A 15053-nucleotide genomic window follows, 5' to 3' on the forward strand; every position below is an offset into this window, starting at 1 on the left:
TAGATGAACGTTCGGGATTTCAATTTTTCTCGATCGACAGTAACTTCAAGCACGAAATAAGAAACCAGAACTGATGTATGTATTGAAAAGAAAATTGGGAATTTTCAGGTTACTTACTGGGACTCAATGTTGTCATTTTGTAGCGGATGCAGTAGGTTATATGCTTTTTCCAATAACGTGGAAAATAAAATGGTAAAAAATCGCCGCCAGTCGGTGATTGAATTCCAAGAGAAACATAAACTAAAATCAGAGTGTAAACCGAGGAAAAAAAAATATATCGAAAAAAGTTTCGAATGTACAGTGTTGAATTCAAATGGACATTTTTGGAGAAGCGCTATTTGAACTGCGTTAGATCGAATTAAATCGTATAAAAAGAGAAATGAATTGTGTGTGTGTTTTTTTTAGAGTGGTATTAAATCAAAATCATATAAAAATAGAACTGGGTGCGATAGTACTAATGAATCGACAAGTAATAAATTTTCAGTTACAAAGTTCTGTCAAATAAGGGCACAATGAAGTAGGACAATCGGCTTACTTCTAGTTTTGAAAACTTTACTCTTTGAACTTCATGTATTTTGTTAACAAACTGTGCCTTGTTACTGTAATACAAGACAAATTTATGAGCAGTGATAATAATTAGTAACTTGCAACAACTAGTGACTTATAAAATTCCCTGCTAATAATATCAGTCACTATGGTAGCATATTTATTAGCATATCATAATATTAAATGTATAAAAAGACCAGAATTTGAAACTCGATTTGTAGGAAAACGATTTTGATACTGTATATGCATTTGGTAAAAATACGATGGAAAAATTTGTCTAATTTATTTGCTCGTGTCGTATCATTTTATACAAACAATACGATGAACGAGATCAATAATACGAATATAATTTTTATTGATAAACTTGATTATTCGAATACTACTTTCTTACTTCTATTTTTTCAAATAAAGGAAATTCGTATATTTATTATATATTTGTTCGTATTTGTTCGACAAAAGAAAAGATCGATTCAATAACCACGGAATAACACCACAGAGATTGATTGACAGCGAAATAAAAGAATCAGCCAGAGGAGGTCGAGAGATTAATTGGTTTGTGACTATTGATCTTTGTCTTTCCGTACACTCAATATTTGTAAAGCCTGGCTATCGTATTGTTGTTTCTGGATCCATTCTACTTCGTGATATTTTCGGGCAAAAAATAACGTTGACTCTGACATATTTTAATACTCTACTAAATAATTTATCTCTCATTTTTATCATTTGCCATCTCAACGATATTTCAGTTTCGAGCTCGTTTTAACTAAAATCGACTAAGATACTTATTAGTATTAAAATCTCCATAACGGACAATTTCAAGAAAAATCAAGTATTTTATTAGATTTCTCCCACTAAATCAAACGATTTTTCAACGTTCTTTCATATTTCTAATTTGAGAAATTTCTTCAGTTGAAAATGACCGAAAGGATGCAGCGATATTGAGCGTTAATTTTCCGAACATGCGCCTCCTACATTCTGTATCAGTGTTTTCAAAACTACTTTCAGGGTCGTGAAAATCTTTGCAACTACCACGCACCAATGAAACAAGAAATGTCAATCATTTGTCATTAAAAGATCATACAAAATTCGCCGAGTTACTCATCAACATCGGCGTAGAACACCAGCTTCTTAAAAGATCGTTTCAACAGGTTTTTTCTAGCAATTGAGACAGAATTTTCAGCAATTTCTAAAATGGCCATAAACACGCTTATAACATTTTACACTACGTATTTAAATATTACAAAACAACGTCTTCATCGTTTACGATTTAATTCTTTACGCAAAGATAAAGAAGCATATTTCTCTCATCGACATACCTTAGGTTTGTCCCAACAAGCGATAACGAGTAATCAAATCATAAATACAGCAAAGAATCGTTTAAAATTTAACTTCTTTCATCTATTATCGATCAATCTTTCGATGTACATCCATTTTATGTACCTTTTTGTGTACGTAACTCGGGTCGCGAATGAAAAAGGTTTAACAAGCTCCATATAGAAATACACGGAAATTCACGCGGCAAAAGTTCGACAAATAATTCTATTTGACCCGGTAACTGTGTAGGCGTGAAGAACAGGTAAAAGCGAATGCAAGAATGTCACGAGCGGGTAATATTGAAAGCAAGGCGACGAAATCGATACGCGACTTGCCGATAGAAGCGGAGAAGATTGAAAGTGTGTCCAAGAATTGAATCCTTGAAGAAAGGAGGAGAAGTGGAAAGAACCGATCGAGGACAGACAGAGGAAACGCGAGAGAAACAGAGGAGCGGAAGTGAAACGCGTCGGCACGCGTTGAATCGTCCTCGTCGATTGAAGTCGCGGCAGGGCGCGAGGATTAAGATTCGTCGTTTGTCTTCGGCGAGGATAGAGGCAACTTATCGAACATGTCGCCGCATCTTATCGAGCCAAGTCGTTGGCAGCGGCGCGGCCACCTTCTCGACACGCTAGTTTTCTGATTGATGGTGGCGTTTTAATGGCGCCGTTTCGACGCTTATCCGCGCGATCATCTGTTACGAAAATGCATGGCGCTCGGCGCCGGGCCCGCTTTTGAATAATAGGACGAGACCGTCTAAACTGGCTGCGATCCATCTTAACAATTTCGAAAGTACAGCGTCGATGGCTTCATGATCCGTTTAACGCGTTCCGATGGCACGAGGAAAAGTTCGTTGCGGACATAGTTAAGAAGGTTTGTACCTGGTAACTTTAAATTCGATCGTGAGAGCGCGTCGTTTTAGATGAGTTATGGCACCCAGAGGAGATCATAATGAGGTGTTTGAGAAATGTTTCTTTTAAAACGCAGGTGGTTGTTCGTTATCGAGATTGATTTGTTTGCAGATAGAATTTGTTAGATGTATACGATGGAAAATGTATGTGATAAAGCGGTAGAAGGTTTGTGTCTGTGCGTTGAATATAAAAAGATAGAGAAGATTGTTATCGAGAAACATCTTATGAGCTATGGAGTGGAGAATACTAAGTTTTGGAATTTTTGTCCGACCGTTTGTTTGTCTGTTTGTACTCGCATCGCGTGAAATCTATGGAACGGAGTTTGGAGTTAGATAAGAAAATAGGCTACGTTTCATCTCGTTCCATTTCGTACAACCTGAGAAATAGCCTGGTATCTGAGCTGGCATCATACGCTCCCATGTTTCATACAGATGAAATAACGATGGTTACTGTTTACATCGTGCTTCTTCTGAAATCGAATCTCTTTATGATTTTTCTCTTTCTATTTTTACAACGGAGAATAACCTAGTTGTTGGTATAAAAAATATGTAGGTATCTCGTTCATAGAAATTCATCTGCTCAAAAATTGTTCCGTATATTGGTATTACGAACAAAATCGCGGACAGAAGCTAGTTTCATGTATAGTAATTTATTTATTTAGTATAGTAAACGGGCGATTTCGTTCTAAAATAATATCGAACGTACAGAACGAAAACAAAAGCCTTCGCTGGATGGAAAATACAAGTAGTTCGCAAGGGAACATGCGTTACGCATAGGTTACGCAAGTTGATATTAACGTGTTTGTGGGTCCGCAAAAAAGACGAATTAACACATCATTCTAACATTAAATCTGGGCACTATGCCATTGTAATGTCTTAAATATTTATATTCTATATATATATATTTAAATTTCTATTTATTTAGTATTTTTATTTAGTTAATATTTTAGTAAAATATTATCTCACTTATCTACAATATCATTCATCGCCTACGCTCTACACACACGTGTGAAACTATTTTTTCCTCACAGCATTTTCATTTCAACTCTAGCTGGTCGTCTTTGTATCTTTTCATCAAATATCTCCTCGTATCAATTTTGCTAATGTCCGGCCAACTCGCGCCCACTGCTTTCATCTTTGATTCCCATATAAACTATCTACGGTTGCGCGCGTATTTCCATTCTCGACATTAATCATTCTAAAAACGAATATACATATTGAAAAAGATGGATACGCGGATCGAGTCGAAGGGAGCAACAACAAGAGCAAGTGATAAACCGGGAAATAATGCGGCGTGTCACGCTTTCTAAAGCTTCAGCTAACCGAGCTTCGAGACGAGCGAAACTCGTGGACGAATAGTGAACGAAGTTCGCCGATATTCCTCTCGCTATGGCTCATTTGCATGCAAAATGGAATAAAATTAACGACACGCCGTAATTTCAACGACGAAGCTTGTTAATAATTTCACGATACCCGCGGAATTCCGTGAGCGACTTCAACGTTTCGAACCGAATTTCGAAGGGGATACGCGCTCGGAACCTTTCGATCATGAAAGACTAAAAACCCCCGGCTTTCGTCTGGCGTCCGACAAATTACTCCGTTAATGCAGTGTTTTATAGACATCGTATGAAAAGCTTTACGTGAAAAATAGGTAATCGATGCCGGCCGGCTTAACGGGGTCCGGTTGAGCTCTGGATTGATTTTTCAATTAAAACAGCGCTGAACCGAAAATGCATCGTGCCTCTTAATGATTCACGTGATTTTTTCTGTGTGTGTGTGTGTGTGTCTTGACTGACTAACGATCGTATATGATCCTATTTTCCTTAAAAGTGGCAAGGAAAATAAGAAGACGTGACGACGTAGAAAATTTTCTTGCCTTTGATGGAATAACTTTAAAGTCGCACATTTAGCTCCGAGTGGATTTGAATTATTATTTTTCTAACACTATACTATTTCATATCACCGAAAAGTCAGTCGAAAGACGGAAGAAAAGAATAAAATATAAACACAAAAATACCACGTCACGTTTCTCTTTGTTTTTTATACGATAAGATCGCCTACCTGTACAGAAAGAGCTGTATATTTCCGTTTAAGAGAATAGTGGAAAAACTTATAACGAGTTGCAATAATAGTAACAACATTAATCACGTGAATATCGTGTGATTCCGACACGGTACAAACCGCAAAACGCGACGCGTTGAATCGCGCTAATATTATCAGCAACAATTCCTTGCTCGCGCTGCAACACAGCCCGTCATGTCTGAGCAGGAAGCTTTCGTGATTCCGGACAGTTTGGAATTTCTCGAATTGCACATCGTACAGAGCATCGCGTTATGCCAAACGCGAATCGGACAATGGGCCTGCCGCTTGTCTACATTCGTGAACATCGTTTTGATAGATATATGGGGCTTTTAAATACTTCACACTGACCTGTTGTTGTCTTTTCGACGAAACATTATTTATTTATGTACACCGTGAGCCTTAATTAGTAGAATAACAATCAGGGTATTTGTTCATTCAGTTGTCTACGCGTTCTAAAGTATTCATTAATTCAGTTGTCTACATTTAGTTCACAGCCAGGAGTATAAAATTATGCTACGTTAATTATTATTGGACAGGAAATGCGAGAATATTGGAAATGCAAGTTTTCGATGCTGCTTCCGATTGTAAAAATAATAACGCGTCAAATCGAAATATTCAAGTTCTGGCAAACGATAGATGTTCGCTTCGTATAGTAAACTTGGGAGTAATTCTTGTTGTTAATGAAGTATTTAAATTCCACCTCTGTTGGCTTCACCTGTTAAAACATTTGTTTCGCTCGCTGAAACGTTTATTCTTTGACACGGTCTATATCAATGAATGATTTCAACTAAATAACGATCGTTGAGTTTTCACTGTGTCATATAATGAATTATTCAAGCAACATGTGAATTTTAAAGAGTATGTGTTAAAACGCGTATCCTGAATTCGTAATATATTGCTATACCTTGTATAAATTCAGTATTTTTCGAGGCGTTACGCATAATAAATACTATCCCACCTATGTACCGTATTTTCAAAAATTTCATTCCACGACGCAGATGGTCTTGACCAAGTTTTGTTTAATTTTACGAAGATTTCGAGAATTTGTTCAATGTTTAAGAAATTTTATTTTACGCGTCTAATAATTAAAAAAGAAAAAACTGGCAAGTTTCTAAAATACCATAACTCGAATATTCTGACTAATAACATCGTTTATCTTAGTCATTTATCTATTCAATTATACTTATTTATTAATAGTTTAACGTACAGCTAGCGGACGTCGAAATTTCTCGCGATATGTAAATAATAATTATCTGTTTTCAGAATATTATTCGATATAATGTGCAATATTTGCGCTGAATATTCTGTCATCTAAATGTCGCGTGTTCCCATTAATTTCACTAAATACGCAATTTATTGCATAAGTTATACTAATCCATGTTATAGCTGCTTGTCAACTGCATATAACATAATGCTATGTTGAATTATATAATTGCTATTAAAATTATCGAATCGAGAGAACGTTACAGGATATTTTTCGGTATTAAACAAAAGGAACGAAAAGAAAAAAAAATGAAAATGAATGGAATTTTTGATACGCTTGTATGCTCATTACGAAATTGATAGCTTTAATGTCATTCCTAGCAAATATCCAGGCACTTGCTCCATTTGCAATTACAGTACACAATGCGTATAGATTAATAACGAATTATAAATTGAAAACAATATTAACCAATATGAAAACAATATTATAAAATCAATAGATTGCACGTTTATATTATTTATTTAGAGATCTGGCAACAGTAAGTATAATAGAATTATATACACCATTCGTCCACGTGTCCAACGATTTTAAATATTTCTATTTGAATATCTGCAATAATCTGTCTACGAGATACGGTTAACTCTGTTAAAGTTAAGAAAATAAAGGGATGGTGTGGAATGACTACAGTTTGGAATGAAAGTTCGATGTTAACCTTAATTTCGAATGCAAGTACAAGCTGCACTCGTTTCAAGCACTTGATCCTTAATCCATGTCACGAGTGTGACTTGATATTACTTTATAAAGTCGACAGTCGGCGAAAATGAGCAAGAACACGAAGATTAGTAGAGGAAGCACGCACAGCAGCTAATCCGTAGAAGAGAACACACGTTGGCCAGACGCAGCGTAGCAAGCAGTTTTCTTTTCTCTATCATTTCGGCTGGCACTTCTCAAGCGCGTATATAGAGGAAAATTCGCGGATAGCCAGCCTTGCGACCTTAATTTATCGCAGTGCTACAGAGCATCAGAATTTCCGCGGCATTTTCAGGAGATCTTAGCGTTTCCACGGTGGCCAGAGAGAGAAAAGGGGGGAATTTTACACAGCCGGATGACGGTATTATCTTTCGCCATGGCGTTGCTGTTAATTTAAAATTACCGAGAGCAGCATTGAGACCATGGCACGAAATAACGAGTGGCCGGTAATTTGAGGACCGTTAATAGGAAGCGTCGTTAATTTACTGTTTCATTTATTCTCATCCCGTTGAATTATAATTGTGCGCCGGTTTATTTATTCACCGAAGTTTGTCTCTGCTTGTGTAATTGGCTCTTTTGTTCCAGCGATACGTCTATGGAAAATGTATAAGGAAAACCAGGTGAGACAAAGATTTGTTTTATCGCCGGAAGACTCTAACGGGTCTGTCCCGAAGATAGTAGAAATTTCTAAAAATAACAGAGCCATCGTTTGGAGGAAAATATTTTATTTTGTTCAAAACGCTCTCTTCCTGAGGCGATACAACCATCTGCGCTGTTATCTAACGCGCCAAATAATTATTGCGTGTCTTTTTGCGCATTTACTTTGAGAATACTCGTCACGATCTTCTTGATGTCTTAAATGCTGTCATAACGTTTGCCCTTCGTTGTTACTTGAAGCCGCGGAGACGGAGAGTAATTGCGCGGTGCTAAATCTGGCGAACAGAGTGGCTGGTGCGACACTTTATTTCGTTTGTTTTCGAGAAAAGCAGCTACAGTCGCCCCATGACGAGCCACTGCACTATCATGAAACGGAACCAGATTAATAATAATAATGCAACGCACAATGCAACTTATACACGAAATACTGTCTTTTTAATCGAATTTTACGATTTTTTAATTATTTTTAATTTTTAATTTTAAGAGTAGATATTGCGGATAAATCGATACAGGTAGTGTAACGATATTAAATTTAAAGAAACGTCTCGGAGACTGTAACGTGAAGTATTCTTCGACTTTGAGAAATAGTGCAGGGCATTTTATATCTTGCTTACTAGTTCCCACATTTCTTACATTTTCCATTCAGTTTAATAGTCAAACGTGAAAATTATCGCCATATCGTTACTAATAAAAGCCATTATATAGATTACGATTTTCAAGAACGTCTCTTTAGCAAACGGTACGACAAACGAAGTCGACAATATCCCGTTATTATCGAAGGAATGGAGAGTATTTTATAACGTGTTTCTCCTTTCTTCATTCGTACTTCGCTCTTTCGCTTAATCACGGTGCATTAAGCACTTCATTAAGTCGAACCAACTGAAGTAGAACACACTCGAAAAAAGCTGTCACGGAGCGAAGAAAGAGAGAAACGGTCGTTTAATTTCCTTTCAGAAAGTCATTCGAAACGAAAGCTTCGTGGTTCATTTCGTTCTTTAATCAGACATCTTTCCCTCGGTTCGGCTTGAATTCGCAAGACATTATTATTTCTTCTCTGCGTAATTTCTTTTGTTCGCTGTAAATGACAAAAATTGAGACGCAATACTTGTAACTACAGATAAATAGACTTTAATAAGGAGCTCAGGAATTTTTAATGAGCAGAACTCGTCATGAAGAGTTTGTTCCATAATTTCTCATTTCATCTCTCTTCCTATAGGATTTTAATACGAATTTAGCGTGGAATAAACCGGTAAAACTTGAATAGTCAAAACGGACACCATAGCTTCAAACTGATATTTTTATTCAACAGATAATTTTATAGCGATAACTCCATGCGTGAAATGACGTAAACCATTATTTATAAATGACGGAAGGAAACGTCCATTAACGCAACATTTTATTTCTGATTCTTCCTGGTCCATTTACATCGCTAAATTCCATTAAATTCACATTGCAATCGTGAACAAGAATTTCAAGAATTTAGTTCATATCTTTTTCGTTTTTATTTCTTCCTCGATGTGGAACCTACAGTTTTACGAAATTCAAAAGACAGAAGTATCTCATGCTGCTTTAATAAACTACTTTCCCTTCTGGAACTTCTTCTTATGTCTCGAATTTATTATCCCAATACATTTTTTGTACTTTGGAAAAACGATAACTTGCTCCATTTACGTTTCCTCGATAATGTTGCGTCCGTGCAATTTTTACACGTCGCTGTTTGCCAACGACAATGGCACAACTTGAAAAATCTACATTTTAGAGAAGAGGCTTCCCAAATTTTACAAAGAAATCTTCGCCAGTCATTTCAACGACATTGTACGGCTGACATAGTACGAGACACACTACTTGCTAAAGCGCTACGAACTTCCGCGAAACAACCGAAGACAAGCCGCTGTTGTTATAAAACATTAGTTGACAGGGGAAAAAGTAACAACTCTGCCTTCTCACGCAAAACTGATTTAAGGCCCAACGACTGAAATTACTGAAATAGAAAAATAACGTGGACGTCTAAATTAGTAAAAGCAAATTTGAAATTTGTCGAGTCGTGACACTCAATCATTGTCGAGCAGCGACGTGATTTTCATTACTTGGCTCTGCTAAATAAAACAATTCCGTGACGTTTAAAACGCAACTAACGCGTCGTCGCGCGTCTACCATTTCCACGATAACGCGTGGAACGACGAAAACTGCGAGCGAAGAAAACTTTTGCGCGCGTATCAGATAACGCGGAGGCAAGACAGGCGCCCGAGACACAAAAGAACGAAGGAATTATCACATGGAGAAATGTACTCACTTGGATCCTTGACGGCGGTGATAACGAGACGGAAGCCGTTCGAGATGGTGCCCCACGAGTCGGTGACGTATTTCAGTGTCACGAAGTTCGTGCGCGTATAAATCGCGCCCACGGACTGCTTCGTGTTCTGGCAGGACAGGTCTGCCTGGAAAACAAAAGAAACGCCAGCCGTTGAATGCGACGGTCTTCGCACACTTGCATACACAGAAATACGTTCAAAGAAGAACAACGTTCTCGTTTCACGCTTGTTAGAACGCTATTGGACGTGTCGCGACGACCAACGTGACAAACCGGCTCGAAACTGTCGCATTTGAGCGATTCGTGTAAACTGTCGACAATCATCAGGTTGCCACGAGTCAAGAGAGCAATTGTTTTCATTCGTTGAAATGCGGATGGATATTTGAATACAGTGACTGTAAAAATCACACCTTTATTATCCAATGACGCGTTTTTCTTTTATCAGCCTTTGTATCTCATATTCGTAGAATATCAAAGTAAATGAACGTACGAAATTTCGCGAAGCCAAACTGACTGACTTTCTCTAAATTTTTTAATTTCATTGTCTACGTATGTACAGTAGACTGCCGTGTAACGTTACGCGCTATATGAAATTATGTTGTATAAGAATTTTTCCACTATAACGCGCATAATTTAAAGTAACATGTTTAAGATGATTGCTGTCATGCAAACTTTTATTTTCTATGTTTTATCAAGTAGGACTGTGTTTTAAAAATTAAACGACATTTATACGAAGTTGATTAGGAAGAAGATATTATTAATGTATGTAAAAAATCTTTTATTTTGTTGGAATTTAATAAAGATATAATTATACGAATTTATGTATTGTGCTTTTTAAGATTTTTTAAATAGAAAAATACTTTTGGCGGAAGTAAATATTCATTTTCAATTTTTGGATCAGTTTCGCAGTTTCGACCAGTTCACAGACTCGATCTTTCCAATGAATCTATTATCTGGTTTTATTACGTGTGTTTCACGCGTTGTACGAAGAATCGCGTTATATGAAAACAGCAGTTGTAATATCTTCGGCGCGTTATACGGAAGTCTTTCTGCAATACACTTGACGTTTGATTTTCAAGAAACAGGCGATTTAACTTCGAGATGAGTTTACTCGCCACAAGGAAACGGCAGAAATAACAGTACGTTGCAAGGTAAATTTAAGCAAAACAGCGTTTGTGTGAAATGAATTTTAAAATCGCTCTCCTGGAAGAAGCAGAAAATACGACTTGCAATGTTCTTCCCCCGTAGTGAGTTTCCATGTAAATTTTTCACCCTCGCCAACAAGACACAGAAGGTTAAATAAAAAAAAAAAAACAGTCGTAAACGAATTTAACGCAAACATGTTTAAAAATGATTTATATATCCGCGACCTCGCTAAAAACCAGTTTAAACCCGCGCCATTCGACGAATCGGAAAAAGGATCTCGCGGCGAAATAAAGCCGCAATTAATCCGACGAACAATCTCGTGAGCGTTCAACGCACTCGATCCGATACGAGAAAGCAAACCCCATGGGATGGCGAGACCGCGCAACGCACCGCTTGCACCAACCAATTCCCGAGTTAATTAATTAACTCGGACGAAGAATTATCCTGGCACGGTGATCTCGTTTGTTTGCCTCAAGACATAATCCGTCCAACACTTGTTGCGTCTTACGACTTAACGAGAAAACGCGGAAACAGCCGGTGCGGAACCCAGGATAGCAGAAAAAAAAAAGACTTTACACAGCGAAATCGATGGAGAGAGACACGACAGTTCTGGAGTGCGAATTTTCGGATGGTAGAACGCGATAGTAGGTGGCGACTTTTTATGCGAATTCATATTTTTGACAGCACAATTAATAACGTAGAAGCTTGGTGAAGAATTGTTTTACCCGCCGAGTATTGCAAAAAGTACTATACTTTGAATATCGTAATAAATTTCTTCGCGTTATGTGCATTCTGTGCAATTTCGCACTTTCAAACTTCGTATAAATGCATAGAATTCCGTGATCTACTTGCAGCGTATTATTATATATACAAAAAAAAAAAAGAAAAAAAATAAAAGAACATAAGAACGTCGATTTTATTTCGTCGCAGATACGACAAACAGGTGTTTTTAATAATCGCACAGGGAAAGATATATATAGAGCGATCGTGATATTAAATAAAATTTTTCTACGCGCAGAGTCCTTCTTTATTTTACAATCCTTTGCTCCAAAGAGTTGTCCCTTGGAGACTACCTGAAAGGAAATAAAGGAAGTTTTTATTTCCTTATTTTCATTGTACGACGATATATTTTATCTTTTACTAATCTCGCCAGTTTCATGCCTCACCGTCCGTGCAATAGAAAATTCTTAATGCAAATTCAAAAATTAATTTTGGGAATTAATATCTATTTAATATACCACAAGTTATAATAATAGCTATTTTACGTTCAATGAAGCCACCGTTCTAACAATAAAATTAGAGATCACCGTGCTAACAATTCGCTTCTGATACGTTATTTCCATGGCTTCGTTATCGTGAAATATCGTTTTGTCCATCGTACGATAACTGTCTTCTTTCTGGTCCAATTAGCGCGACGAGCGAGTGCTCGAACGTGCGTCAGATAATCCATATTTAATTATCTCTGGTGCTAGCTCGTTTCGAGACGCGGGAATAAACACTTCCTCGCGTCCACCAAACCAAAATAATTAAAATTCACGCGCATACGCGCATATATGTATGCGTTGAAATTCTCACGATGTTCCTGCACTGTTGTTGCATCGGCTTAAACGAAACGAATTTTCACGGCTAAAGTGACTTTAATTGGAAATATTATTACGCGATCGAATTATGAAGATCGCGCGTGCACCACGTTCCGCTCATTCAAATTTCGCAGAGTGAATGTTGCTTTCGTTTTATTCGGCTTATCAAGAGTAGAAGTAAGTTGAAATACACGGTAATTTCGAAATATATATTTCATCGTCCTGGCGTGTTTCTACTGAATAGTGATCTAAAAACAATAATCGCAAACGATGACAGCATTGTTGACAAGACGCTGATATCTTGACTGGAAAATATTACAGTTTCCTGTATAACAAATTTTCTAGATTCTCATGTTTTGTTCCTTTGGTTACGACAAATTTCTCTTCGAAAAACCTGTTACTTTCCAAGGTTTGGTGCCTTTGTTCTTTTTTTTGTTTCCAGTAAACATTCGATGCAAACGTAGAACCTCTACTCGATGCAGCATATATTACTATCCTATCATCGTGTTTATTGCCAAATGAAAGATCCGTTTAGAAAGAGTCAAGTTTCCAAATTCAAGTTAACTACTGCACTTCTTATTGAATACGAACACCGCAGCTAAATTAGCCGACGAATCTCCGCTAATTCTGACGAATGGATTCATCAGCAAAAATCGGGCCACGTACCACGTTCCACGCAGTGCCCTGTGGCGCGTCAAGAGCGAAAAATCACGTGTTATACAGTCGCGTCAATGGTGCCAAATTTCCGGACACCAGGAAAAATTAACCGTACTTCGTACAGTGGAAAATTGCGACTCTGCTCTCTCGCAGTCGATCGTCAATAATGATCCTTTTATTATTGGCAATGGCGTCATGCATGCATTCTATACTTCGGCTGTTGCTGGCTACCATCGTTCGCTGTTAACGTGGAAAGCAATAAAAATATTGCCGCGAGTATTCCAGCGCGAAATTGCCGCGAAAAACGGGCTTGTTGTACCACGCGTTGCATCCAGACTTTTACGAGTTGCACTGTAACCCAGACAGCCGGGATTTTCTATGGGATTGCTGCTATGGATGGCTCGTACGTTCGGAATATTCTTTTTTTCGTTTCGTTTTTCCTTTTGCTCTTTCCTTTCTTTTTTTTTTTTTTGCTCCCCTTTTTTAACCTTTCAAACACGACGTTAAAATACAGCTGTTGAGATAACTGAAAGATCTGCGTAAATACTACGAAGTATGGGAGGAATTTTCTATTAAAGTTTCTAATCTGAGAGCCTCTTACGATTAGGTTGTTCCGATAGTTCTGTTTGCTTCCTAACGAATAGAAATTTTACTATGTACGTAGTATCTAAATAGTCTAGAGTAAGGACAAAAAAAGATGTTCTATTTGAAGTGAAGTTTAGTTTTATTTTACAATATCTTCGTACGTCTTATTCTAACACTCGGCTCATAACTTCGGTCTTCCCAGATCAAAAAAATGCTGACCCTCAACCTTCGCACCCTTCTCCCACTCCTTTACTCATTTAGTTTTAACGTTACCAAGGCATACACTCTTACTTACACTCTCTCTGTCTCTTTCTCTCTTCCCCAGCACTCTTACGATTCTTAGTTTATACCTTAAATTTACAACTTATACTATCCCGAGAAAACTCGAACTTAAATATATGATAGACCAAGCGTATACTTTCTTTCTTTTTTTTTGATATTATTATACATGTACGAGCAACAAATCACGTCTAAAAAATTGCATCATTTTGCCAAGTTGATACAATTATTTATTGTTATATTACATACTACTGTTTAGACATAGAAAGATTATAATAACTATTGACAATAATGACCTATACAGGGTGGTTGGTAACTGGTGGTACAAGGGGGTGATTCTACGCGAAAAAAGAAGTCGAAAATATAGAATAAAAATTTTTCGTTTGAGGCTTTGTTTTCGAGAAAATCGACTTTGAATTGTCGCTCGGTACGCGTGCACTTTATCGCGTCTCGTTATAACGGATCTCACTGTAGACTTTTAAAAAAATTAAAAAGAAATTTAAAAAAATTTTTATTCTATATTTTCGACTTCTTTTTTCGCGTAGAATCACCCCCTTTCCGCTTGTACCACCAGTTACCAACCACCCTGTATATGTTTATACCAGAGCCCTCGCTTTATTAAAAAATCTGTATGCGTCTAGCAGCGTTAAAATCATCATTTTCATAAATCTAATATGTCAACTTTTTGGCAATAAACGAATTTTAGCAAAAGGAATATACCGACAAACAAATCACCGCGAAACATATCCCACATATCGTTGCATGGTAAAATATCCATTTAAAACGACAGCTCTCCGAATACTTAAATAGTAATAGCAAATCATAATATATGTTGTATATTTTATTTAGGTTTTTTAAATTTTGCGACACTTATAATCGTAAATATGCAAATATAAATTCCCAGCAAAAGTAGAAATTTGTAGGGAAAAAGTTGAAAGTGTCGATGTCGAAGTGTTGCGATTCGAAAAAGATTAGCAGCAGCTACTTTATATTGCGTTCACTGTAGGAATAACCGTAAAACGAAAATCACGGATA

The 15053-nt window shown here is 37.1% G+C and overlaps 1 protein-coding gene across 3 annotated transcripts in view; it reads right to left on the reverse strand.

Annotated features, from left to right (window-relative positions):
• The window catches only part of LOC117239104, a 281294-nt gene that overhangs the window by 86612 nt on the left and 179629 nt on the right, over positions 1-15053 (reverse strand). For all 3 annotated transcript variants that reach the window (XR_004494354.1, XM_033504416.1, XM_033504425.1), the window contains exon 3: positions 9754-9898. Coding sequence is in view for 2 of the 3 variants with exons in the window: in XM_033504416.1 (XP_033360307.1) it covers positions 9754-9898 (145 nt within the window). In the remaining variant the exon portion in view is untranslated. The remainder of the gene's footprint in view (positions 1-9753; positions 9899-15053) is intronic.

The sequence above is a fragment of the Bombus vosnesenskii genome, unplaced genomic scaffold (assembly GCF_011952255.1).
Source record: "Bombus vosnesenskii isolate JDL3184/JDL3185 unplaced genomic scaffold, Bvos_JDL3184-5_v1.1 scf7180000013264, whole genome shotgun sequence".
In the NCBI taxonomy this organism is placed as follows: Eukaryota; Metazoa; Arthropoda; class Insecta; order Hymenoptera; family Apidae; genus Bombus; species Bombus vosnesenskii.